Source organism: Drosophila rhopaloa, unplaced genomic scaffold (genome assembly GCF_018152115.1).
Source record: "Drosophila rhopaloa isolate 14029-0021.01 unplaced genomic scaffold, ASM1815211v1 contig_2, whole genome shotgun sequence".
In the NCBI taxonomy this organism is placed as follows: domain Eukaryota; kingdom Metazoa; phylum Arthropoda; class Insecta; order Diptera; family Drosophilidae; genus Drosophila; species Drosophila rhopaloa.
In genome coordinates this window covers 14,351,685-14,379,120 of record NW_025335083.1, presented here as the reverse complement: position 1 = coordinate 14,379,120, position 27,436 = coordinate 14,351,685, and the positions used below count along the sequence as shown (strand labels likewise).

General features: G+C 37.1%; 5 protein-coding genes across 6 annotated transcripts in view; 3 read left to right on the top strand and 2 right to left on the bottom strand.

Annotated features, from left to right (window-relative positions):
• Positions 1-8,672: 8,672 nt before the first annotated feature.
• LOC108039701 overlaps positions 8,673-27,436 on the top strand; it is a 47,955-nt gene continuing 29,191 nt past the window's right edge. The window contains exons 1-2 of the mRNA XM_044460141.1: positions 8,673-9,406; positions 24,577-24,910. Of these exons, the coding sequence (XP_044316076.1) occupies positions 24,754-24,910 (157 nt within the window). The 5' untranslated portion in view covers positions 8,673-9,406; positions 24,577-24,753. The remainder of the gene's footprint in view (positions 9,407-24,576; positions 24,911-27,436) is intronic.
• Positions 10,981-11,654, bottom strand: LOC108049298 (male-specific sperm protein Mst84Db). The gene has a single exon (XM_017130436.2). The coding sequence runs from the start codon at positions 11,418-11,420 to the stop codon at positions 11,061-11,063; it is 360 nt and encodes a 119-aa protein (XP_016985925.2). The 5' UTR covers positions 11,421-11,654; the 3' UTR covers positions 10,981-11,060.
• Positions 12,921-13,218, top strand: LOC108049301 (male-specific sperm protein Mst84Db). The gene has a single exon (XM_017130441.2). The coding sequence runs from the start codon at positions 13,056-13,058 to the stop codon at positions 13,215-13,217; it is 162 nt and encodes a 53-aa protein (XP_016985930.1). The 5' UTR covers positions 12,921-13,055; the 3' UTR covers position 13,218.
• Positions 13,218-13,907, top strand: LOC108049299. The gene is made up of 2 exons (XM_017130437.2): positions 13,218-13,397; positions 13,539-13,907. Exon 2 carries the CDS (start codon positions 13,561-13,563, stop codon positions 13,798-13,800), a length of 240 nt encoding a protein of 79 aa, XP_016985926.1. The 5' UTR covers positions 13,218-13,397; positions 13,539-13,560; the 3' UTR covers positions 13,801-13,907.
• Positions 15,334-15,882, bottom strand: LOC108043502 (male-specific sperm protein Mst84Dc). 2 transcript variants are annotated; one of them, XM_017122248.2, is made up of 2 exons: positions 15,747-15,882; positions 15,334-15,699 (listed from the first exon to the last, which is right to left on the bottom strand). In XM_017122248.2, the coding sequence occupies exon 2, from the start codon at positions 15,683-15,685 to the stop codon at positions 15,497-15,499; it is 189 nt and encodes a 62-aa protein (XP_016977737.1). In that variant the 5' UTR covers positions 15,686-15,699; positions 15,747-15,882; the 3' UTR covers positions 15,334-15,496. The 2 variants fall into 2 exon arrangements, with proteins under 2 accessions (XP_016977737.1, XP_016977738.1); XM_017122249.2 differs by having other exon boundaries at positions 15,334-15,685; positions 15,747-15,881.

Below are 27,436 nucleotides of genomic sequence, written 5' to 3'. Positions count from 1 at the left end.
TTTAAAATTATTTCAATACTTAAGTGTATTCCACTTTATTTTAAATTATAAATCGTTTTAATTGATATAATCAAAAACCTTTAAAAGTAAATAGTTATTTAAGAAATGGTAAATAAATGATAATTATATTTAAAATATCTCCATTATTTATTTTTTACATTAAAATATGGAGTTTGGATTGCAATATTTTATCTTTGTGTAGTTGCATTTTATTGGAAGTTTCATTGACGTTTGTTCTATGATTCCTCCCTGTAGTTTACTTTACCCGCAATAAACAATTTTTATGGCTCCGCTATCTGTTATTTTTTTTTCAGCTGTGAACTTTCATGAATCCCTTCGTAAAATGAAAGAGACTCGCTGTTATACTTGAAAGGTTTTATCTTTGTGCATGGAAGCAGAATATTTACTTGCAATGAGTACTTTATGCAGGAAAATATTAATTAAAGAAAAAATAAGTGAAGGCAGAAATAAGTTTGGTCACGGCCAAATTTTAACGTAATGATTGAATTGACTTGTAAGTCAAATCCAAATAGGTACGCCATAATTCTACTATTACGAGCAATAAATTAACTGTGTTATCTTGTACTCATATTCACTCTATTAAGACTTCATAAAATGTCCCCACTGTCAGAATATTAAACAAAACCCCTTATGCTCTGATTTTCGCTTGTAGATAAACACATTAAGCACACAACTCTCTTTAAATATATTTATCAAACTGCATACAATTATAAACATTTTGTGTAATCGTCCCAGTGGCATATTAAATATATTCAATGGCCCGCACACTTTTTCATGAAAGCATATGCCCTCGGTTTACACTCGAGTTGTCAAAGTAACAGCAACAAAAACAATTAAAATATTAAACAATTGACAGCAAACACATAAAATTATTATAAACAGCAACAGACAAAATAGGAAAAAATTATTTTATGAAATACCAAACAAATAATTGCAAAAAACCATTGCTTTAACATTTTAGCAATTAACATTCGCAAACAGATTACGCGATAAAATGAGCATAAATAATGCAAGGGAAAAAGAGGAAGGGAAAAAACGATTTGTGGACTGGGTTTTTGTGTGTGTGTGTGTGTGCCACATAATTAATAGAGCGTAACAAATGACAATAAAATGCCTTTGACAAATTATTCAAATGCGGCTAAAATATTCGGAAAAAAACCCTCCGTAAATCCGAAATGGTAAGGACAATTATGAAATGAGTGAAAAAATAATATTTGCTCAAATTATAAATGCGAAGGGAAGAGATGACAGTGACTGCCAGCCAATCGATAAATAATGGAAATATTGCAGAACTAATTTTCATGCCAGACAGCTTTTTCCCTTTGTGGACAACTGCCAATGATTGATTAAAAAATATTAGAAACAATGTCTCTTGTTTCTTTTTTTTCCCTCTGTGTGCATTTTTCATGTAATTAGTTATTATTAATATTTCATTTAATTGGTTTACAAGTTTTGTGGTTATACATTCCAGTCTTTGAATTTCCCAAACTCTGTTGCTTAATATAAGAATTTTACAAAGTATTTCGACTATTTGCTTGGCGACAAAACTTTATTTATTACATTTCTTTTGCCAATATAAAAATTCATTTGATTACAACTTACGCATTTGTTAGTCCTTCAATTCCATAGTCAAGTTGATTGAAAACTGACAAATTGACGAAAACATAAAATACCTTGACAACGTAAGAAAATGTATTTTCCCATGGTCATACAGTCAAAAATGAACAACTCACAAGATAAATGAAATATCGACAGTCGAAAAAATAGGAGAGAAATGGAAAAAAGCGTATGAGGGGCGATTGTTTTCCCGCTGTCAATATTAAATTGTATTGTCATTGCACAGCGATGAAGAAGGACGATATTCGAGCAGCAAAAATATATAAGCCAAACTATTCAGCCTCTTTGATCTTGATGACGTCGACGTCGATGGCGATGATGCGGCGCAATTTCTCAATAACAATTTCAACACCATCAATTTATTGTTGTTTGTTCTTTTGTGCGATGTGGTTTTTGTTGCTCTGCACTGGAGCTGCTATTTGTCAGATCCTTAAGGAACACAATAGAAAATTGATACATATGTTGTGACCTCAAATATTTGTCAGAGCTCGCGAAAAATATGTTGACTGACACCAAACGAGAAAATTGAGGGACTATATAAAACTGTTCTAGCAAATTGATAACATGTTTGCAAAAAATTGGAAATCAATTGGTTGTGTTTCAGGGGAAAACTCTGAATTACTGATTAAAATATATTATTGGGGGCTAAGGATGTGGCGTTTTTGTAATCAATTGGCACGATGAAGCCAATTTGTTCATATATGTAAGCTCTATAAAACTTACACCTGATACTTCTTCAATAATATGTTGCTGAATGAACAGTGCCTGGCCTGCAGGCGCCAGATGCTTAAGTTTGTATAGTTGTTCAGCACCAAATCCTGATTCCATCACCTTGGCACATCACGCATAAAAGGTTGCAACTTGCTTGCAGTTTGTTGCAAAGACCGGGCGATGATGATGAAGAGGTCGACGTGCTGCAAGTTGAGTGAATCAAGCGGGATGCCGACGATGAACTGGGGTGAGAGTAGGTTTATGGAGGAGGTCCTTGGGGGGCTGCAGGAAAAGTTGCCAGTTTCGAGTTTCACTTTCGTGCCCAAGTGATTTGCGTGAAAGTGGGCGTGTGTGTGCTACCTTGCGGTGCACATAACAGTTAAGTAATGTCTTAAAACTTCCGCCATGAACAAGGTAAAAGTAAACCCCCCCACCCACACCCCCAACACAACCCACAGCCCAGTCGCAACTCACACACAACAAATGTGCAAATTATGCAGCCTCCGGTAAAGTGCTTCAATGAGTGGGCGTGGCCTAAGCTACTTTCACCGCAAACTTTATTAGTTGGCCTCACCTTTCTGGCTTTCCATTATACGTTTTATGCTTTCCAAAAAAAGTTTACCTCCACTTGCCGGGTAAAAGTTAATCAATTTTCTAGCTGGCCATCCGAGCAACTTAAATATTTAATATTTGTCACATAGTCGAGGAAAATTATGAAAACCACGTATACTTTCTTCTTGTGCCCTTCAACAAATTGTAATTAGCAAACTTGGTACTTAATTTTCAGGTGAAAAACTAGTGAAACGTTAAAACTGATCTTTTATGTCAGCTTTGGTTAAGTAATATTACAAAAAAATGTGGGCAAAGTTTTCCTTTTTTGTTAACCATTTTAAGTTTTTCTTTACTTATAAAGTTTTCGTGACTTTTCGGAGAAAGATAAAACATTGTATATATAAACACATTTTAAGCCTTTTTAATACACTACACTAGATTAAAGTAAAAAAGGTTTTAAACATTTTTATCGATAAAATCAATAAAATGTTTGTTTTAATTAGAGTCTTTTAAATAAGTTCAAGATAAACGAGGTCAAAAGATAACGCAAGCTTGTTGTTGTACCAACTGTTAGAGATAAACGAAAATTCTTCAAGATCAAGAGAAACCTCTAGCTGTCCACTTTGAGCTGTTCGGGTTCACAAAAAGAAAACGCAAGAAAGTCGCCGAATGGAAAAAAAAAGGAAACAACTTTTGCTATAAAGCGTGTCCTGTGGCAAATTCCTTTGCGCCCTACATACACATACACCCGAAACCCGGGCATAATTGCAGTATTCTCTTTTCTTCAGATGCCGATTTTTTGCTCCTTTTACGCGTTCCGCTTTCAACGAATTAAATGGCATGAAATTAAAAGTTACTACGAGAAATTTTTGTGCTGCATTTGCAGGAAAACGTGAGAAATTATAAGTACAAAAGCGTGGAAATAAAAAGGAGGAAGCGCGAAAACAAGCGAACCGAAAAAAAGAGCTGAAGGTATAGGGACCGAGAAAGAGCAAAGAAAAGAATGATAAAATATGAAAGTAAGTCTGGCCATGGAAATGGAAAATGGGAAACAGTTGAAAGACAACAGGCAAATCTACTTAAATATCCCAGCGAATAGTAAGCCTTTCTTTGCTGTTTCATTCTTTGTGAATTATTCGTTTGGCCCCTCGTCGGGTTTTCCCCTCTGTTGGGATTCCCTTTGTGCCTCGGTTAAGTCCGTTTTCTGTTTTGTTCGTCCTTCCCCCGAAAGGAACATTATGCAAGTTATTTTCGCAACCTTGTGGAAAAATATGAAATCAGCGAAATATATTTATGACTTATTTTGTTCAGAGGACAAAGGAACCGCCCACGAGAAAAACACAGAATCCACGAAAAGGCTGAAGCAAAAGTAAATTAATGTTGGTGGAGTACAGCTAAGTCAAGTTAAGAGGAGAAAAATGTTAATGATTCTAAAAATGTTTTACCTAAATCAACATTAATATTTGACAAATTTAAAGAATTTTTTTTAATAATATTACTTTAAAAAAAAACGTATTAAAATTTTAATTGTATTATTAAATTAAAAATGGTTTTGTCTTAGTCAACGCTATCTCATGTAACTTCGGTTTATAAAAGATAATTTGTAAAAAATTGTTAAAAACAATAGTATTTTCTAGTTGCAGTTTCATAAATATATTATTCATATTTTATAATTCTTATTTAAAAGTTGTTAAAAACGTGAGTTTTTAATTCGTTTTTCGTATTCCATGTTCTGTAACTGAAATCAGTCGCTTCGTTTTTTCGATTGTTTATTCGCCCTCCGCATGTGTGGGGAGTCAGAATACAAATTTTTTTCAATCATTTACTGATACACATTTGTTTTTGCTCACCCTTTTATCGTGTTTTTTTGGTGCTTCAGAAACTGCCATATAGTTTAAAGTGTTGTAAATATTTGCGTTACAACAATGTTTGCACTTGGTTCGAAATTCGCAACCATTTTTTATGAGGCTTTGCTCTATTTTTTTTCGCCTCGCGTAGATGGAATGATTTAGGTATTTTTTGTAGGCATATTTATTATTTTATAGCTGGATTTTGACATGGATTTAGTGGGCGATATTTTGCTTAGCCAGTTAAACAAATATTTAACGAGGCTGAATCGTTCAAAAGTAATTGCTCTCAATGGCACATGGAATATTTACGAATCGAAATGTCAAACTTAAAGTTGGAGCGTTCGCCGTTTAATTTCATTGAAGGCTGCCAAGCAAAAGGGGACTCCTTGGGCCGACTTAATTGAATTTTCCCTAATCCAATAGATTAAGAAGCAGCAGCAAGAGTTGCTCTACAGTTGCTTGTAATGCAATGCAGAAACAATAACAAAATTATGCTGGCCAACAGAAGGAGCCGCTGACAAGGCTAAGAACATCCTTAGAGACTAGCAGGATGACCCCAAAAGTGCATGGCAAGTATGGCCAAGTTGGGAAAACAGCCGACACTGCGTCCCCGAGAAGTGGCTTAGTTTTCTCACCACCCTGGCACTCTCTTTGTTTGCTCTATTTTTTCATTACAAGAATTTAATTAGCTGCGAAAGAGGCGCTCTCTACCATTGCGAATTTAAATCATGCATAAATTAGCAAATTTTCCACGTTCCCGTACATATCCGCATTTGCTTACCGCCACTACAGGCGCCATAACTAATTATATGTTGACATGACATTTATTTGACTTGCATAAATTAGGCAATTAGTTGATGAACGTTAATTAAGTTTTTGGAACACCGCTAGTCAAGGTGTTAAGCGGCGGGGCTGTGTTTAATGACACCAGGAAACACAATTGTCTTAGGGTTTCAAAGGAATTTACAAATATTGCACAATTAGTAAAGGGCTATAAATACTAGGTTATAATTCTATATATTATTATGATTATATGATATTTTCTACAAGGAAATAAAGAGAAAAATGTTTTATGGTTACTTTAACTTCTAAATTAAAATAAATAATTCAACAAAGCAAAAAAAGCTACGAAAGAAAATCACTCTTTATATAAATGAAGCTATTCGTTTAACTTTCTGCTCATATTATTTTATACGGAATTCAATTCATATCCCCCTTTATTCACAGCCGAGTTAAGTCTCCAACTTGACCATTTGGCAGTAAAACCTCCTTGCCGCCAAAGATGTCAGCAGCTGGACGAATTCTTGAAGCGGAAAAAAGTAAAGATGGAGGTTTTGGGGAGAACTGACGGTTGTAGAAAGTGTGTTCGCCGTACATTTTATCGCCTGCACTCAACGAAAAGGTGAATGACGAGGAACGCACCAAATTTTCGACACATTGTGGCTTCCAACTCCATGTGAGTGAGTGTGTGCGTCGAGGGGGAGATGCACATGGCGTATACGCAATAAAAGAGCGACACTCAAAGCCGTAGTTGGGTGAGGGGCTTCCCCCTTGTCATCATTAGATTAGAGTGCAGCAAGCCCAGCGGAAGAGAGAGAGAGATGTGAATGAAAGACAGAAAGGGAGTGTGCACTTAGAGAAATAAGTAGCATGATTTTGTATCTTAAATATTCCTTATCTTAATTTTAAGTACGAAGAACTTGAAATTTCAGTTTTAAGTTTCAATAAGGATAAAAATAATAATTGTTTTCAAAAAAAAGTTGTGTACCATTATTAGTAGTGTTAATAGTATTATTATTAGTTATTAACCAATAGAATCCAAGAAAAATAAGAAAATATACAATATACAAAATATATTCTCCAGAAATCTCTTTTAAAATTATATTATACTTTGGATTACTTACAGACAAAAATTGTTGACAACTTAAAACTAAATTGTTTTTAAACGATTTGAAAATGGAATGCTGGTACATTTTTATTCCTATATGATATGAATCTACTTTAATATTTGAGTTCAGATTTTGTTGTGGCTTAGTCCCGACTGTCCATTTATATGATTTTTTCTTTGAGTGTGTGAAATGCATGCACACATTGAGGCGGAGAGACAAAAATTAAACTATGGGGCGTTGCCTTGTTAGGATGTGCGTTAAATTGTAAAACACGATGGGTAGGGGTGGTGTGGTGGAAAGTTTTCCGGTGGCTGGGGTCCTGTAAAGGACTGCGCCCAGCTGGCCAGTGTTATCCTGCCTGTCATGCTGTGGCCAGTTCTCGTTTATTTTGCGTATTAGACGCTGCTATTCTGTGCTTATTGTCGGCATCGCCATCGCCATCGCCATTGCCATTGCCCCTCCCTGTCTGGCAGTCCTGCCGTGTCCTGTTATTTTTCGCTTGTTTGGTTTCTTCGGTGTGCCATTGTCAGCTCATTTGTAATTTTTGGCACAACGATTTCAAATTAAGCAACCGGAAATGAGCTGACATTTTGTATTCTGTTTCGTTACGTTTCGCTCGCATCCAGTAGTGCGCAGCTTAACGGCACTTTTGCGGTTATTCGTCAGGATCGCATCCATTGGGATAGGATAGGGGCAATCATCATCGTCCTGGCCGTCATCGTTATCCTTTTCGGACATCCCACCCACTCCCCTGTTCTGCCTTTCAACTTGTCTTGTCTATTATGACAATATTAATATTTACATTTTACAGTTATTGTCTAGCCAGAGCATCCTTTTCCACACAGTATATCCAGCAATATATATATAAATATTTATATATGTATTCATGTTCACTTGTATCCTTTCCCTGCTCTGTTTTGTTTGCTGCCACTGCTGCTTGTCATGTTTGCTGCCTCGTATGCATTTGGTATTTTCTTGTTTATTGCTTTATGTTTCTACCGCTGCTGGTCTATTTTGCCCCGTTCTCCAGTTTTCCATATGGATACAATATCTTGTCAATATGGTTTCCATTTTGCATGTTGTGCATTAGTTCCGCTTGTAGTTGACCGCTTTAGTCACTATCTCCTAAGGTTCATGTTTTATATTTTCCTCTTCCTGAATGCCATTTCAAGCTAGTTCAATGTATTTAAAGTTCTTTTAAAGTTCAACTCAGTTTTAATAAAAAGTTAAAGGATTAATGTTTAATTACTTTAAATCCCTTTATAATTAGATAGAAAAAGAGTTTTATAATTAAAGTACAGGTTTCTTGAAATTTTGAACAGTTTTTCGACTTGGCAAACAAAACAAAAATTTCATTAAGACGAAACTAATTTTAATGTTTTGATATTAAGATAACATTATCTAACAAACAATTAAAGCTCGTCGTCTTAGACAATTAATTTCAAAGTATACGCTTTTTATTATTAAGTATTAAATCTATACTTAGACCTCTATACTTTTTTATTTTCAATAACGATTACTTAATTTTGTGGTAAAAAACGTTTTACAAATTTAATAGAGCTAAATCTAGGGTAATGTAAATTCTAATATCAAATTAATGTTAATTTTTAATCTGTTTTATTTGTTCAGATTAACATTGCTCTGGTGTATCCTTACACAATCCCTTTGGGTCTTCTGTTAAAACAAAAATCCCTTTCTACCCCTGTTAAATAAAGACATTTCCTTTTCGAACTGAAAGCTTTCCCATCACCTCGAAATTTGAATAAATTCTCTGCCCCTCTTCGGCGCTCTCTGGAATTTCCCTGACCTAAACAAGGAGTTCGGCTCGGGTTTCGTCAAGTGCCGAGTGCGCGAGCTCTTTATCCTTTTTCTCTCGCTGGCAGGACACGATTACATCCGAATTCCTTCGATTCCAGCTTCTATTTAACAGCATCGGCATCGGGTCCTTCAGCAGCAGCTGCTGTTGTTGGGATTCCGTCGAGGGCCGACAGCTTCCTGCCGCTGATGCTTCAGTTACGTTGATAATGTCAAATCGTCTGGTTCGCTGTGCTGTTGCCACCGCCCACGAGTACAACCACAACAACACGGCCAAAGACGAGGGCCAACGAGCCAATAAATTTAAATAATATCCCATCACAACAAATAAAATAAACAACAGCCTCACCCCAAAAAAAAAACAAAATATAACAAAAATTGGGATAGAAGTAGCAAACTCGGTGGACAAACAAATGCCGGCTAAAAAAGTGTCAGAATTTGTGAAAATTAATATTTCACCAGAGATTTGAGTGCTGCCAAAACAAAGAACAAACATTGCAAACAGGACAAACTTTTCGTTTCGCAAAACTTTTATTTCGTACACACGTTTTTTGGACCCAACGCGATTGGCTCGCGAAAATTATGAAAAATATGTGAGAAATGTGCAAAATCCACAAAATACTCGAGAAAGGGCAAAGAGTGTAACTGAGCGCCCCCGGCATACATAGGTCAAGCCCTATCCTCCAGTGCGAGATATATTTTCTGGTCGGTCCCGAAATCCCCTGACGTTGCTCTTTCCCCAAAAACCCACCCACTTCTCGCCGCCCACCGCCCATCTAGTGTCATGTGTGTGTGCGGAAGAAAAAGCAGCCGAGTGTGTGTGTGTGTGTGAGAAGCCGTGTAACGTGCTAAAATAAGTTAATTTATTGCCGGCAGAACAACAATCACAACACACAAAGACAACAACTGCCGACAGTCATAACATTTGCCGAGTTCCCCATTTACCCAAAGGTGAGTTACCCTCAGTTGAGAGTTGCGACTAGGTGATGATGATATCTGTGATTTCACTTCGGGATTTTAGTGGGGCTCTAGAAAAATATTTTACGGCTCTTGGCTTTTATAATGTACTATTTAATATTTGTGTTGTGTCTAACAATTTTCTTCTTATAGTAGAAAAGATACATAGTGATACATAAGATAAATGTGCCAAAATTGTTTTGGCTTTTTGAGACATTTTAAAAATTATTTATATGCACAAATAATTGCTTACATTTTGAAATACACAATTTCAAGATAAAACCTTTTTGAGATCATAGCTTTTCGCGTTGAACAAACAAATTAACTTTTGGAGACTATTGCTTGAATTTTTATTATAAATGTTTTTAAATTACATTATATTGATTTACAAATCGAATCAATCGCAAGTCTCTTCCAACTTAAGACAGTTCGATTTTTGTATTGATTTACCTAAACATTAAAACCAAAATTGGTTGTAAGAAAATGCTGTAACCGCTCGATTTAATCAGCAAGTTATTCCTACATCTTCATTATTTTTAAAGAATTAAAATAAAGCCAACCTGTTAAATATTTTATATGTTAATAATAAATACCACATTAACAATAAATCGATTGGCTTTGACGCTTAACGACATCCGATAAAGTAGAGAATACAAAAGTAAAAAAATTAACCGATATTCTTATAAGTAATTTAACATTTCAGGACCTACCATAGTTTAGTATTAAAAATATTGTTATGTCAGTAAGTTCGATTTTCAGCTTTGAGCAATATAAATTAGTTTTAAAAAAACCTATTACCACAAGAAAAATATCAAAGTGTGGATTTTTTCAAGGTGGATGAGAAAGAAAAACAATTAAACATACGGTAATAATCATTAATAATGGAAAATGCTTTAATTTGGAAGTTAGAACTATACATCAAATATTTGTTTATTTGGTTTAAGTACCGTCAACCAATTTTAATTCTGCTCAAACCATTACTTAATTAGTAATTTGCAAAACCAATAAATTAGAGCTTTAATTAAATAACTAATTTATGGGCAGTAGCACCCAAAAATTGTTTCGAACTATGGCAGTTTTTAAGCCAAAATGTTGGGTTGTTTTTTTGCCGCGAAGTGTTGTCAAAAAGTTTGTTCAATTGACCTGTCTTCGCTATTCAAGCGTGGCTAAAAAATACAACCGAATAATTGAACAAAAACTGTCAGATCCATGACCTACATAAGTACGTCGTGTAACCAAATAGATAGGAAGGTTTTCGCACGCATATTTTGCTTTTCCCAAACATTTTTTGTTCAACACCGCCCCCGAATTCGCTTCGTATGCAAAACCAAAACAAGCAGCTTTCAGATTTTACCCATTTTTCCATTGTTTTGCTAGCCTCTCTCGAATGGAAACTTTTCCCTGTCCATTTTTTTTTACTTGCGGGCTAGCTAACAAAAGTTCGAATGTTAAATGATTTCCATGGAGCAAACTGTATGGCAACCCTGAAACTGGACCTCGGTCATTTGTTAGCCTGTCAGAAAGGCAAAAAAAAAAAAGAAGGCAAACAAAAAAGCCAAAGAAATAACTCTGGCTGACACGTGAATTTATTGCATTCAAAAATATGAAAAGTTCCATCAAAATGGCAACAACAGGATACTACAGGGTACTAGTAAAGGGGTCCGAAACAGCCCCACTCCCAGCAATTGCGGCAATTGTTGGGCACAAAATAGAAGGGCGGGGCACAGCAGCCGGTGCAGCATCCGCAGTTGCAGGTGCACTTCATGCAGGGCAGTAAGGGACCCACGGGGCCGCAGGTCAGGCGGTACGAGACCACGGCGCAAGGCCCGGAGCCACAGCATCCACCGCAGGATCCGCCGCAGGACGACCCACCTGATCCGCAGCAGCAGCCTTCGCAGCAGGAGCCACCTGATCCGCAGCAGCCACCTCCGCCGCAGGGCTTACATCCCGATCCACAACCACCGCAGGGTCCACAGCGCGGTCGACACTTGGGCGCCGCACAACTCATTCCACAAATCCCAGAAGTCCTTGACAACCTGTTGCTAAATTCTGGCCGCAAAAAAAGTGTGCTAAATACTCCGGGGCAATGATGGTAGTCGACCGCTCACAGCTCCAGGCGCCTATTTAGCACCCTTTTTTGTCCGCCAATCGTCGCAAAAACCACTTGGATAATTTGGCAATTGTTGTCTAGTAAAAACTCCTGAAGTTTCGTTAAGTGTTTTTTGAAAAAATGACATGTAGCGCAAGGATACAGGTGAAAAAACAAATAGTGATAACCCGGATAAATACATTTGGCGTCTGAACCTAGATTACACAGATAAGGTTCAAAGATCGGGTGTTCTCATGGTTATAAAAAAGGTTTTGAGTTAATTTAATCTACAAATTTTAAATATTATAATTTAACTCAGAAAATGTATTGAATTTTATAGGTTTGGCTTATATATTTTACAATAATACCTAGAAAATGTATATTATATTGCACATGAAACCTTAATTTAAGCTTATTACCAAGATGAGATAAGGTATACGTAAGGACATCCTATAATTTAATAATGGCCAATTTGTTTATTCAAACTTGGGAAAGATTAAATTTCAACATATTTTTTTCTACCCATCGCTGTTAGAATACTGACATCTATAATCGGCAATTAAACAATTAGACAAGACTTAAAATGATATTGGCCTTTCGGTCTCATTTAAAAGCCACATATGTCCGCTCAAAATACTCAACCGGAACCACCGAACTCTGCCGTAACTCCTCTGAGTGCTATTTGCACAGTTGACCATGCGTGGGCCAGTCTATTAGATCCTCTCATCCAGACACGCCCTCTTTGCAGACCCTCTGCTCCGTCGGATACTAATGTAATTGATTGTGTCCGCCCGGTTGAATTGGAGCCGGAATGGAGTGTCGTGGATAGGAGCGACAAAAGTTTCATAACGGTTCGTTATCCGCCGGATAGATATTTGCATGGCCAACTGTGCAGTTGAAAATGTGTGGTAGAAATAATGGAATTATGAAATGAAATCAGACCTAGGCGCACTTTGAAAGAACGAAAAAAGAAAGGTAGGGATTTTGTTTAACTACAAAATTAAGTTCGGCTCGTAAAAACTTCAATTTACATTCCATAACCATTCTATAGTATTACAAATTGTGCTTTTATAGATGAAAATTATTATTAAAATATAAGTGTTATTTTAAAAACTCTAGAAACATTAAATTCTATAAATATTTTGAATACATCCCATTTGAAAAATTTTAAACTATCATCTCTATATTTAATTCTATTTTGTCGGTATTCAACATAAAATCCTTGTCTAATGTTTCATCCAGTTGAGCTTTATCAACATACTTGTGCTCGATGGTGCCACCCATTTTCTTATTGCGATTTAGCCAGTTTCCATTTTAGCCCAGATTAACGAAGCGTAGGCAGTTGGTAGCCCGAGGGAGGCTTCGATGAGATTGTCAACAGCTGTCAGAGCGGAAAATCGCCTTCGGTAGCCGTTTGGCCAGTCAACTTCAGTTCGTTTTCCACTTCGGCACCAAACACTCGATTTTGTGTCCGCTCCAGGCAAAAACTAAACTTACAAGAAGAAAATACAGATAGTTTAAATTTGAAAAAAACCCAAACCAAACATAGTCAAGATGTGTGGTGGCTGGGCCTGTGCTTCCTACAACATCGCCTGCTGCAATCCGCGGCTGTCGACACTTCGATTCACTGGCCGCTGTTTCGCACCCACGCCATGTGGTCCATGTAACGACTGCTCCGCCTGCGGCGGTTGCTGCGGCGGCTGCTGCGGATGCTAGGCGGGATCCGTTGTCCTGGAGTGACCACAGAATCGAGTGGCTCCACAAATCTCTAGTCTCATGAACCAGCACACCAAGTGTGCCCTGAAAACTGCCAACTGTCAGCCATCAAACAATCACAATTCAGTCCCTGTCCATTAGTTGTCGGAACAACATCATACACCTTACACTTCCAGCGGGGTAAGTTTTTATTTTATTTTTAATTACTTTAACCTAGTTCATTTCAAATTTTTTATTTTAATTAATTTAACAATTAACCCTACAATTATAATATTTTAGTTATATAATTTTTTTGTTTTATTTTATCCCTTAATTATGCAGTTGTGGCATCCAAATCGTAACCATGTGCGGCGGCTGGGCTTGTGCCTCCTACGATCTAGCCTGCAACAATCCACCCCTATCCACACTGCGTTTCACTGGCCGAGACTTCATACCCACACCCTGCGGACCTTGCGACAAGTGTTATGTCCTTGATACCAGCCGCAAGAAGAACACTAATAACTGCTATGTACCACACATCCTGTCCCCACTGGATGCCCAGCTATGCACTTTGGATAGCAGTCAGAAGAAGGAAAATAACTAAGGATAAAGACAAATTGAATAATTGTAGATAGGAAAGGGACCAAATTATGAAGTGCTGCTTTTTTTGTACTACACATGGACTAAATTAAAAATCCTCTAGCTAATAAACGTTCTTTATATTGGGGGAAATATAAATTGGTTACTTGTAGAAGTAATTTTTCTGTTTTTGAAAATTTTCATCATTAAAAATGACGAAAAATAAAAAAAAAGTGAGAACACCGATTTTTAGAGAATTAAACCACAATAATTTAGATAAATGCCACTTTGAAATCGGATGTCTGTAAGAAAAGTTATGAGCTTAGACGTGCCAGTTTTGGACACTTTTGCGAAAATTTGGAAAATTATTAAAAATCGACCCAAAAAAAAAAAAAACAAGAAAGGAAAGCTAACTTCGGGCGGAGCCGAAGTTGATATACCCTTGCAGAATACTCTGTAAATTATATTCTCCAAAATTATTCATATGATGCATTCTTAATACTCATAAAAAATCCCAACTTCCTAACTTTAAAAACACCAACGTTATGGCATTTCCAATCGTTCAGTTATATGGCAGCTATAGGATATAGTCGGCCGATCCTTATGAAATTTGGTAGGTCGGATTGATTGGCCAAAAATAAAACCCATAGAAAATCCCAACTTCCTAACTTAACAAACACCAAAGTTATGGCATTTCCGATTAATCAGTTATATGGCGGCTATAGGATATAGTCGGCCGATCCTTATGAAATTTGGTAGGTCAGATTGATTGGCCAAATATAAGACCCATAGAAAATCCCAACTTCCTAACTTTACAAACACCAAAGTTATGGCATTTCCGATCAATCAGTTATATGGCAGCTATAGGATATAGTCGGCCGATCCCGGCCGTTCCGACTTATATACTGCGTGCAAAGGAAAGAAGGGTGTGTGCAAAGTTTCAATTCGATATCTTTAAAACTGAGAGACTAGTTTGCGTAGAAACAGACAGACGGACAGACGGACAGACGGACAGACGGACAGACAGACGGACAGACGGACAGACGGACAGACGGACATGGCTATATCAACTCAGGAGGTGATCCTGATCAAGAATATATATACTTTATAGGGTCGGAGATGTCTCCTTCACTGCGTTGCACACTTTTGACCAAAATTATAATACCCTCTGCAAGGGTATAAAAATGAGAACGCAGATTTTTAGAGAAGCATCCGTATCCCATAACGACCCCAAAATGCAAGCCAAAAAGTGATTAGCATTATAAGAATGACGAAAAACCGTCCAAAAATTACAAACCAAACTGTAAAAGCAGTTTTTTAGAGAATTTACCCACAATCATTTAGAAGTATGCCACTTTAAAATCGGATGTCTGTAAGAAAGGTTATGAGCTTAGACGTGCCGCTTTTAGACACTTTTCTGCGAAGCCATTTTTCGAATCACAATCATTATGAGCTTAGAAGTGCAGGCGTCACTTTTCTGCGAAGCCAGTTTTGGAAAATTTGGTCGGAAATGTGGAATTACTATCTCTCAATTACCCTCTGCTTACCAAACCAATAATTTTTTATGTTTAATACATTAATTTATTGCTTGCTTAAAAAAAAACCCTGTACAGAAGGTAACAAGGTTCAAACCAAAAGCACAAAAAAATTCCACGTCCTATTCTGTTCGGGTTTCCTGGACTCCATGATCGACTCCTTGGGAGTCCTCCTTGGACTCGTGCTCAGTAGAAGGGTCCGAAGCAGCCCCACTCGCCGGCGCAACAACACCTGTTGGGCGGACATGTCCAGGGACCACAGGGCGGATTGGGGCCGCAGCAGCAGTTGGCATAGTTCATGGCCGGCAGAGCGGGACCAACGGGTCCGTAGGCCAGGGCATAAGATACCGATCCACAGGCTCCTTGGCAGCACATCTTTAGAGGATAAGCTGCTCGAGAAATTAGCTGAAACACCACTAGAATAATCCCAACTCACAGTTAGTTTCAGGCAAGAGTTCCGTTTAAGAAAAGATTTCCAATTTTGTTGAACACGGAATTTTTTCGGGCTTTTGGTTTAAGTACTGGTGAAAGCGTACGAGCTGTTTACAAAACAAGTAACTAGACTGGAATGAGCTGACTTCAGATTACGGGGACCAGAGTCTGGAAAATTCTTTTCAGGGCCCACTTGATGTGAAGAAATTTAAGACCAGCTAGAAAGGCAGAAGGCGAATCAAAGTGGGCTAGAGAAACTGCCTTAAAAATCGATCAAAGTCAAGTTGTTGATGCTGCTCTCCTTCTGGCGGAGCTCACAAATTTCACACATCAATGATTTAACATCGGAGCGACAAATAAAAAAAAATTGAATTTCTCTAACGACAAAACAGCAGCGCAACAGATTCGCCCCTCTGGCAAAAATAAGAAATCATTGAAACATGTCTAAAAAAAAACGAGGACTCTGGGGAGAATAACACCAGCAAAATGTGGGAGATGGGGTCTGGATGGCGAAAGGATTTTTCACAGGACCTGCTCTAAACTGGGGCAACGGCGATGTCGAGGCAGACATGAAAGTCTATTAGACTCAACGAAGCAACCTTAACGTCATTTTCCAGCTTCCTTCGGTTTTCGGGGGGTTAATGTAAGGGCATGTGTGTGCGGGACAGGATATAGGATACAGGACCTCGTGTGCGTCTGCGGGCGTTGTGATTCACAAAAGCTGACAAGCTCATCGATCCCTGAACATTAGCTAAACATAAATTACACAGATGACTGCACAACAATTGAGGCGTTTATTATAATGTGTGTTCACACTTGAGGCTTTCAAAAGATGCACTCTCAGCAAAACAGAGAGACCTGGGCGAGGATGTATCGAAAAACGATAGAAAATTTAACTTTGACAATAAATATTCTATTCGTTTAAACGGAGTATTAAATCGTTTACTAAATGGCTTGAATATTCGGTCATAAAAGAGCTAGTATGGAGAATTATTTTACAGGATAAACATCTCAACTTAATTATTATTATTTAAGATTTGTGTTTATTAAAGATTTAAAATCTAATTATAACTAAATCATTGCTAGACTGATTCGACCATGTATTCCGGAGGAGAGAATTTAAGTTAAACTTATGTTTTCTCTAAATAATTGCTTTTAATTTGACTTTCTTGAACCTTTTTTCATTCAATAGAAACTCTTTCCGAAAGTCCCTACTATTTATATTGACAATGAATCTTCTCCTATTTGGCCTTCTATTTGAGCACATAATTTATTCATTCAACTTCTTTAAAAAGCAATTTACATCGATTTACCTAACATCCCGCAGCCGGAGAAAAAGAAACCACAGACCCCCCAGACAGTTAAAAACTATTGCGAAACTCATTTCTTGTTCTATACAGACACAAAAAACGGAAACCCAGCTTCAAGACTGCAATTGAGGGTTCTCCACCTTCCCCAGAACCGAAAAACAACACCCCACTTAAGATAATCTCATTGGTAGCATGCCAAAAAGTTATCCCCTCGCAGCCCTAAGCACTTGCACACACACACAGAGTATAAAAATGTCACCACAAAAAAAGGAAGCACCGAGGAAAAAGAAAAACAGCAGGGTAAACAAGAGAGGTTTTCTGCTAAAAAAGGTATTTCCTTTTAAATCAAATACAAAAATTCCTACCGGGATTCCATTTCCACAGCCTCTTTGCCGCACTCCCCGCCTTTTTTTCTCCAAGTGGACACGATGGGCACTTCATTTCACTCCAAAAACATATTGAGCCGGGCCACTTGAGTGTGCGCCAAGAGATAAGCGCAATTATATGGCTTCCACAGCCGGACCCGGACATAAATGGTGGACCGCAGAGACCTCAGGACATCGGACATTGGACATCGAGACAGCCGCCCAGTGTAAACTGTATAAATTAGGTAAAAAGAGAACTAAACGTTACTTATGTGACTCCGGCCTTCATTGAGACAAATGTGGGGTCTTTAAGTGCATCGCTTTTTTCGTTTCGAGCGCTTTAAATTTATTTGCCACGGATACAGATACTTATGCCGAGAAAAAGGTATACAAAAGATGCCTGCAGAATTCCTCTGAACTTTGGCATCTCACATTTTGTCCTTGGTCAAGTGCTCGTTATGGGCAATTTCTGCTCAAACTGCTTTCTGGGTGCTTTTGTTTTACTTTCTTGTTTTTTGCTGACCGCATGCTGAGTGCGGCTCTTCTATTTTGTGGGCCTCCATCTGAAGTGCCTTTGTGGCCGATCTCAAAAGAGGCAACTTGTCAAGCATCGGTTTTCGGGGAAACGCTCACAAGTGACCATTGAAAAGTTTACACTACGAAGTTGTCAATATGTAAGAAATATCCTTGAGTGCTGCTTATTACAAGTTGGAAGAAGTTTTTTTCTTCTTTTCGGAAATTCATGCTGGTTTTGCGGGCTAGAAAGTAATTTGGTTGGCTATTCGAGGATGTAGAGTGGACATTGTTTAAACTTGTTATTTGCATGACAACGAGCTTATTACAAAATTCGAAAATATTTAGTGGATATTAAAATGAAGTTTACAACCAAAAATTCTATAAAGCGGACCAATCAAAGTCTAAAATCAACTTTCTTAAAAATAAATCAAGATTTTTTGATCTTGTTGAAAATTAGGTGTTCTTCTAAATTTCCAACCGACTTCGGGTTTTTTTGTTTCTTGTTCTGTAAAAACTTTTAATACTCTATTCGAAGTATTTCATTTTCTTGTATTTTTTTGTAAAAGCAGAATCTTGAATATATAATTTTAGAAATATAAAATCCGTTAGTTTTCAAGGATTATGATGTAATGGTTAATAAAGGGCATCTGGCTTAAGGCTTATTCGCTTAAGCTCTTGATTTTTTTGGCTTTTCTATTTCTATTTGAAGTACAAAATATTTTTCGTTTATTTACCCAACGCTGCCTGCTTCCCCGCACTTTGTCCTTTTGGCACCGTTGTCGTCAGTAGAACACTCCTGCCTCCACTCCTTCGAGCTACTGCCTTTTGGTAAGTTCTACTTGGTCTGGGTCCCAGTATTTTTTTGTGCTATTTCTTTTCTAAGCGCTTTGCCATGCGGCGTCAAACGTCGGGCGCCAATCCTCATGTGCGTGGGTGCGTATGAGTGATTCTTTTTCTTTTCGCTCCATCCCCCGTTGGCTTCATTCGGTTTTTCTTCGCTTTTCGTTTGGTAAATGCTGCGAAACATAAAACATCAAATGTAAATTGAAAGTCGTTCGTGTGTGAAACTGAATGTGTCATCAGTTGAAGCGTTTATCATTTTTTTTACTGCTTTTCGTATTCGTTTTTAGCTTCATCGACCCCTCAGCGGATTCAGGGGGGAAAGATGAGGGTTTCTTTAAGAAGTTTAGATTTTATTTGCCGGCGTGTCAAGTTGCCTTTAAACGTTTTCCTCGGCGGAGTGAGTTTGGGCCGGGCTAAGTTGTTTGCCTGCTGAAGAATGTGCGGAAAATCCCAAGGGAGAAGGCACTGTCTTGTAAAATCTTTTATTTCCGTCCCGAAGACACGGCGGAGGCATCAAATTTCCCACATGTGAGATGTAAATATGAATTTGAAAATATGTTCCTTTCATATTTCATATTCACAAATATTTGTGAATTGAACCCCGAGAAATTTCTGTAAAGTGTACTCTTGCAATTGAGTTCTTAAAGTTTACTCATGATATTAATTGTTTTATTATTATACATCGCAAAGCTTTTGAGAAAAAGCAGTCTCTTTATTTTCTATAAGTCAGTTCAATTATTAAAATATTTCCAACTAGGTCTGGCATAATCCATGACAATAAAATCCAAATATTTAGTATTTTTCGACACAAAAACATTTTAAATATTTTAAATGTGACCTCAATTCAACGGCATTCGAATTTAATAGTCCAGTCTTTCAGATTTAATCGCCTGATTTCCCAATTTATATGCATCAAGTATCAAGAGATGAAATTAATTTGGCTAAATGCAGCCTTAGAGAAAAACCATCAGAACAATGATTGCTCTTTTGGAACCGAGAGGAATTATTGCTATTTATTATTTTTTTGCTTCTGTGCTTACTTTCAAATTATTTGGAAATTAATTGAAGACTAGCAAACCAACGAATGGTTTTATTTACAAGTCGAACTCCACCTTTTTGCCCTTTATTTTTCGTATTTGCCATGCAAATGTCAAGCTCAAATAAAACAATAGATGGTAAACTGCTGGTGCAACTACGACAGCTGCCAACTAGAGCTGTGGTTGCCTTTAGTCAAGTTGCCGCATTTTCCCTTTTTGTTGTTCCTGCCTGGTGGCACTAACTTCATGTCAATCCTTTTGTGGCTTTGCCGGTCGTTTAATTTGAATTTAAAATGTTATCCCGCCAAATGCAATAGACACAGCTCCCTCAGACCCGGCACTCATTTTCCACTTATTTACAATTACCACATTTTATTATATCCCCCTGCCAGGCAGTCAGCCAGCCAGCCAGCCAGCACTTAACCATTTTATTTATACCCCTGTTTATATTTGTCACACTTTTGTCTTTGTTCCAGCCACCCCCTTTTTTGGGTGGTTTTTAACTGCATTTTTGTGTGTCTGTCAAATTCTGCTGCCCCCTCCGCCGTCACCGAAAAAACAAAATCCCCTCCCTTGCCAGACCTTGCAGATTTCGATTGTATTTTTGTTTATTTTGTTGCAATTTTTAATTACTTTAATGAAAGTTTTAATTGCGAAATAGCAAAAACGCAGCGAGCGACAGAGACAGCCAGTGCAAAGAAGCGCACGAAGGGAGTGAGGATTGGGCGAGGGGTAGTCGTAATGAGTTTTTGCGGTCTAAGAAAGGTTGCCAGCTGCACGACAACGATGACGTGAGCACACCCAACCAGGTGAATTTCTATGGAATTCGGGGGAACGGGTTGCAAGGCGTCAGAGAACAATGAATGGTGCGCTTGATTGACCTATTGATATAAGGGCCTTGCCTGTGGGCTTAATGATTTCAGGTGATTTTATTATAAGCCCCGGCATCGCGTTATTCGATTCCATTAATCACAAATTAACCATTTATGATCATGCATGATTGTTCTATTGCGCTAATTAAGCTGGATGCAACAATAGCACCTAATTTAAACTTACACAAAAAGCATTGAAAATCAAATCAAAGAATATCTAAATAAAATCCTTTTAGAATTAATTTGATTTTGTTCCTAACTTTTTGCACTAAAAGTTATAAAGCGTAGTTTACTTTTAAGGAAAGTTAATAAACTCTTAATTTATTTAAAAATATTGAAAAGTTCAAAGTACCTATAATTAATTTAACATTTTTTTCTTCTTCGTTACAAATAAAACAAGTTTAAAAAGTGCCTTAACTTAATCAAAGATTAACCAACTTTAGTGATCAGCAGTCAACATATTCATCATACAAAGCACATGTTGCCACAACGTTAATCTGATGGAAACACTTTGATCTGCTCGTAATTGCAGTTGGTGGTTTCATCCACTCAAACACAGAGAGGGATACATTTGCATATATACACACGTTTGCCTATGCTCCACTTGACCCACAAAACTAGGCGAGCAAATCGGCACAAAAATGTTTGTCATACTGGGTCTCGTTTCCAACTTCACTTCCGAACCCGAAGTTGAAATAAATTGTGCAAACAATTCAAATACCACAAGGTATCAAGCCAAATGAAATAAGTGAACCGTAACCAAGGAGATGTAAGGATGAAAAAAGTAAGGCAAAATGAAAATAGAATGGAAATCACCAGGGCCAATGAACTGCATGAGATGCAAAAACTGAAAAGATAGAATAGAAAAGAGATAGAATAGAATTTTACTTACAATACATTACACATTGCATAATGGAAGCGGTGTTTTACAAAGAAAATACAAAATATTTCAAGTGTATTCGTTTTGTATGTTTGCAGAGCTTTAAAAGCAGAGATTACGCACTTGGAAAAAGCCGAAAGAAAAGGTTTCTTTAGACATTTATATACCATTATACTAACGAATGATTAAAATAAGGATTTTTAAGGCTTTGAATTTCAATTTTGTTTCATACCTTTGACATGACATACCTTTGTTGTTAACTACAAACTAAACGACAAATTTAATTGGCAGAAAAGTTTGTTAAAAAATTTTTGGAGGCTTAAAATTTCTCTATATAAAAAGACAAGGAACTTTAGTTTATAATTGTATTACTCTATTAAAGGGTATTATAAAATATATCTCCAACTGCGTTTTGCCAAATAATTTTAGAATAGAATACAATCATCTCAAAAATAAATATTAATAGCCTTCAATATTAATTTTCAGTCATATCCTTCCTTAAAAGTTTTTAATTTGTTACTAATCTTTTAAAACAAATTTTTACAGTAGCCATTTTCACGTTTAGGGTTTTCAGTTCACAGGTTTACCGTGGCATCGTTAAAAGCATTCGCTGTCGGTTGGGGGCCATAAAATGCATTAATGTTTTGCATGCTGTGCGCAAACTGCAAAGTCCAAGCTTAAAAACATACATACACAATTATGTACGTATGTTTTTATGTGTTTTCTGTAGGGAGAAAAGAAAAAGATACGTAAAATTGCATTTTTGGCAACAAGCTTTTAATTGCATTTTGTATGTGCTCATTACCTTAAATGCAGTGTGAGGGCAATCTTCCTTCAACGTGTTTCTTCTCTTAAGTTGTTTTGTCTAATGTTTTGGCATTGGTAACAGTTTGAATGCCAAAGTTTGCCATCCTATTTCCAAAAGGATAACTTCAAAATATATAAAACAAAAGAAAGAAGAAATGAAAGAGCCTTATTAAAACGTTTCCCTTCTCCACAAAATATATTTTTGTATATTATATATTTCATATTTTGATTTTAATATATTTATTTTCGTCAATAAAAAGACAAGAAAGAATTTGCTGTAAAATGGATAATATGCATTTAAGATACTATTTTTGATTGTTCGAAGGAAAAGTTGGTTAATCTTATAATTAATCGCCCGAAATACCCAACAGCAGCGATACAAGGGTATTTAATTTATTGAAGGGATTTTGGCCAACGTGTGTGAGTGTGTTCGTGTCACTTTTGTTTCAAACGACTGTAAAAGTGGCATGAGTGAAAAGAAAATGGCCAAAAGCGAAGCCGCTGCCGAAAAAACAAAGAGAGAAAAGAAGTTTTTACGACATAAACAAGCAAGTAAAATGGGGCGCATGTGGGTGTATGTAAATGCCAATGGGTATGAGAGTGTGTGAATTTTATTTAAATGAAAAATAATTAAACTGAGGATTGAAGTTTCGCTATGGTTCCTTTTTTTTTGGTAAAGTGGAAAGACAATTAGGAAATGCTCGTTTAAACAGAGGAAGAGGGTATCAGAATTGGATAAAAGGCGTGGGGAAATCGGCAAACAGACCAAAGTTTAAAAGAACGAAAAATAAAACTCATTTAGGCAAACCGAAATTGTTTATACCCTCTTAGCTATTCAAAATAAATTTATATTTTTCAATACCAAAATAATATTTATAATATCTCTTAAAAAAGAAAATCAAGTTCAGCTTATAAATTAAGTTCTTTCTTCTCATTAACATGTGTTTTTTAATTGAAAAAATGGTTTTAACCTAAGATGATTTTTCCAATTGTTTCTTTCACATCTTACCCAACGATTTAAGCTATTTTACAAATGTTCCATTTGCCCATTTTCCGCATTTCCTTCCAATTTTTCTTATATTTTTTCTCTGGATTAAGTTTTTGCCCCGTCTCTTAATGCTATTATTTTTTCATTTGCTCAGTGCAACACATCCACGGATTAGTGTTCAAATGAAATCGATTTCAGTGTGTGTGTTTGTTCTGCATCTGTGTTTGAGGCGATTTTTAATTAAAGTACTGCAGTTAATTGCATTAATCACTGTATTTGCCAAGAGCGTTGGGGCATGCACATGGTGCTGAACGCAATGAAATAAAACGGGTCTGGTCCACAATACTTAATGAATTATTTAACTGATTTTTGCTGAATTATTTAATGGGCAATCAAAAAGCAATGAAGTTTAGCGAATTTTTTGTTTTGAAATTCAAATTGCAGTAATTTAATATCAAGCTTTTCAATTTAATATTCATATCGGATACGATTACAATTAAACATGTCCGACAGATATCAGAAATAATAAATCAGAAATAGGGTTTATAATATAAACCCTGTTAGCTAAGGACATGTAATTGAACATTGAAGTTTTGAGAAACACTAATTATACCCGTTACTCGTAGAGTAAAAGGGTATATTGTATTCGTGCAAAAGTATGTAACAGCTAGAAGGAAGCGTTTCCGACCCTATAAAGTATATATATTCTTGATCAGGATCACTAGCCGAGTCGATCTAGCCATGTCCGTCTGTCCGTCTGTCCGTCTGTCTGTCCGTCTGTCTGTCCGTATGAACGCTGAGATCTCGGAAACTATAAAAGCTAGAAGATTGGCATTTTGCATGCAGATTCTAGGAGTTCCTACGCAGCGCAAGTTTGTTTCAAAAAGGTGCCACGCCCCCTTTAACGCCCACAATCGCTTATATACGATTTTAAAAATTTAAATATTTAGGAAAAGTAAAAATGCAGTTTTATTGTTTTTATCAATACCTATCGAAATGTAGAAGAAATTTTTCCAATCGGACCATTCGTTAAAAAGTTATGCGTGATCAAAGTTTCTATCTCCATCTCGCTCGCACTCCCTTTACCTGAGTAACGGGTATCTGATAGTCGGGGCACCCGACTATAGCGTTCTCTCTTGTTTTAATTCTAGTCGTAGTCTTCGTACTTTCGATAAATCCATTCTAATCGCAAGCTTAAATTTTCTTACAATTACAGCTGAGTATCTGCCTCTGGGTAAACCATCTGCAGAAATAGGCCAAATTCAATTGACATTTATTGGCCAATATATATTTATAAGGCCCGAGCGGAAGCCAAGGAAGATCCTGGAAAAGAGAAATAACAAAAGCACAGGATAGCGCACAGCCAGAAAAATAGTAAAAATATCTATCTTCAATGCCGACGACGACTATTCCAGGGGCGGCCACCCGTCATATGCAAATGGCCAACGATTGGAGGGCGAGGGGCAAGGAGTGTGGATCCCATGGACAACGAAGTGGGCGTGGCTGCATCTGCTGGACTTCTCTGATGCTGCTCCTCATTCTGGTGCCTGGTAAGTGAATTATAAACTGGGCGAGTCCAAATCACAGCTAAGTCGAGTGACAAAAACGTCGAAGGACGACAAAAACTTTGATGAGATATTTCAAAAAGTTCGGCAAAGCCTCCAAAATATAAATGACTCTGATGGCTGTCCGGATGACAGACGCAAGTCCTAGATGAGTCTCCGACTTTGGCGATAATTAATTTTTAAGCCGCGCAAAATGAAGCGCGGACAAGTGGCCGAAGTGGGTGTTGGGTGGTGGGTGGTCGGCTGCGGTGGGTGGGAAAAGCTGGCTAAATGGAGCGGCAAGGACAGCGGAAGACGAAATCAATCGTTCGTAAAATAAACAAATCTTATTTTTCCGCAAACATTATTTCTCATCAGCCGAAGCGGAGGCGAAAGCACATTCAGCAAATGGCAATAAAAACAACAGAGAGCGATGACAGCAACATTTTTCATAAATACGCGCATTCATCTGCATGAAACGATGGCCAGAAGAGCTCAGGAAGCAGTTAAATAACTCGAGGGGTGATCGAAAAATACGTAATTAAATTGAATAAGTTTTTTATACAATCTTAAGTATATATTATTTTTGACTAATTCTAGTTATTTTAATTGCTTTGTATATACAAATAAAGTTCCATTTCAGAATAAAGGCTCTAAAACAGTAATCGATCATTTTCATTCGACGACTAATCAAATGTTATTTTAAAAGTGTATTTAACTAGCCATACTCCTATCTGTATACTCCTATTTTAAATATGAAAAGATTTTCGATTAAATTATAATCGGCTTACAAGTTATCAAAAAAAAAGAAGAAAGGTTACCAAGCGACCAATTTCTTGATCCACCCCCATTTTAGTACTCAACGGATTCAACTCATTGAGCTCTTCTTTTTCTCACAAATACCGCCATCCAACCGCAACAAGACCGAAATGATGATGTTGCAAAAGAAACTACGATACTAAATATCCAACCAATGCTTCTGACTGCCATTTTTGCTGGTTATATTCATTTTTTTTTTTGTCTGGCCAAAAGGCGCGAGCGGGACAATGTGTAAACAAGCAAAACAAAAAGGCAACTTAAGACCAGCAACAACGGCAAAGGATATATAAATATAGATAAATGTATATGTAAGAAACGAAAGCAATTGCTGCCTAGAGACGGAGAATATTTCATAATTTTTTGCGTGATGAAGTCGAATTTGTTGGGATTAAATGAGATTTTCTTGCAATTACCGAAAGCGCGGTAGGGCACAAGTTTTATTTATTTTCCCCTCAATTTCCTTCGCTTCTGCCATCCACGAGTACTCATCGAAATTACAATTTCTGTTGGTTAGCAGCTTAGCCGAAAAAACATTCCCAGCTCGTTATTGATTTGAAACTTTTTGCGACTACGACTGGATTCCCTTTTCAATTTCGCCACAGATCGATCGATACTTTCTAATTTATGCTAAACGCACACAAAAAGGGGCTGTCGAAGGGAAAGTGCTGACCATCCCTTTTGAGGGCCAAACAATAAACAATGCACTGCATCGTATGTGGGGATTAAGTGGAAAACTCAACGATGACTCCCCGAGCCCCAAAAAAGGGAAAACTATTCCATTCAACATTGGGCTAGCGCATGCGAAAAACATGCAACATGTTGAGGGCCCCTCCTCGCATTTTCCTTTGGAACAAAGGCCAAAATTGGCTATATCCTTCAATATAGGTCTGGCTGGAAAAAGTTTGTTCTCTGCGGGCAGCTTCAATCACAATGGAAGGCCGTAGCAAAAGCAAAAGCAGCAGCGAGTGGGCTGCAGATAGGTTTTCAATTTTCCAGGAGGCACAAAAGTCAGTTAGCATTCTTCAACGGCATCATTATTATCGTCATCATCATGATCATATACCACATATCACACATACGCCCTGGTGTGCCTGCGCTTTATCAGCCTCACGCTGCCAGAGCTTCTGTTCAGCATTTGTGCACTTGGAAAACTTATAAGTTAAAAATGGCAAATTGATTTATAATTAAATATAATTTTAATTTTTTTAATTACAAACCATCTTTTATATTCAACCAATTGCATTGAAACCTACAATACTATCAGGAGTACCCCAAAAATCACTTCGGTTTTGAAATCGTTTAATTACGTTCAATTCAATTGATACGTTCTTTGAAATATAAAATAGATTATTGCAAACTTTTAAACACCTTAATAGGTGTTTTTAAAACCAAAGTGATTTCCTTGGCACCCTTGTAAAGTTTAGTTTTAATTGAATTTTCACTGCCAAATTTAATGAAAGTAAAACTTAACTATAACAAGTTTATAAGATGTCAACGAAGTTTTTTTTAGAGTGCAGAACACATGCATATAAGCCCGCACAGAAACTCCCTCATACACTCCACTTTGCATATCACATGAACTTGCACTTTGCGTTTTTTTGTTTTTGCTTTTTCGGCAAGACAGCAGGTGGATGCACGAATTAAGGCCCCGAATGCAGGATGAGGACCAAAGGTTGAGGGGCTCTGGTGCTGAGTCGTCTTTGTCTAGCAGAC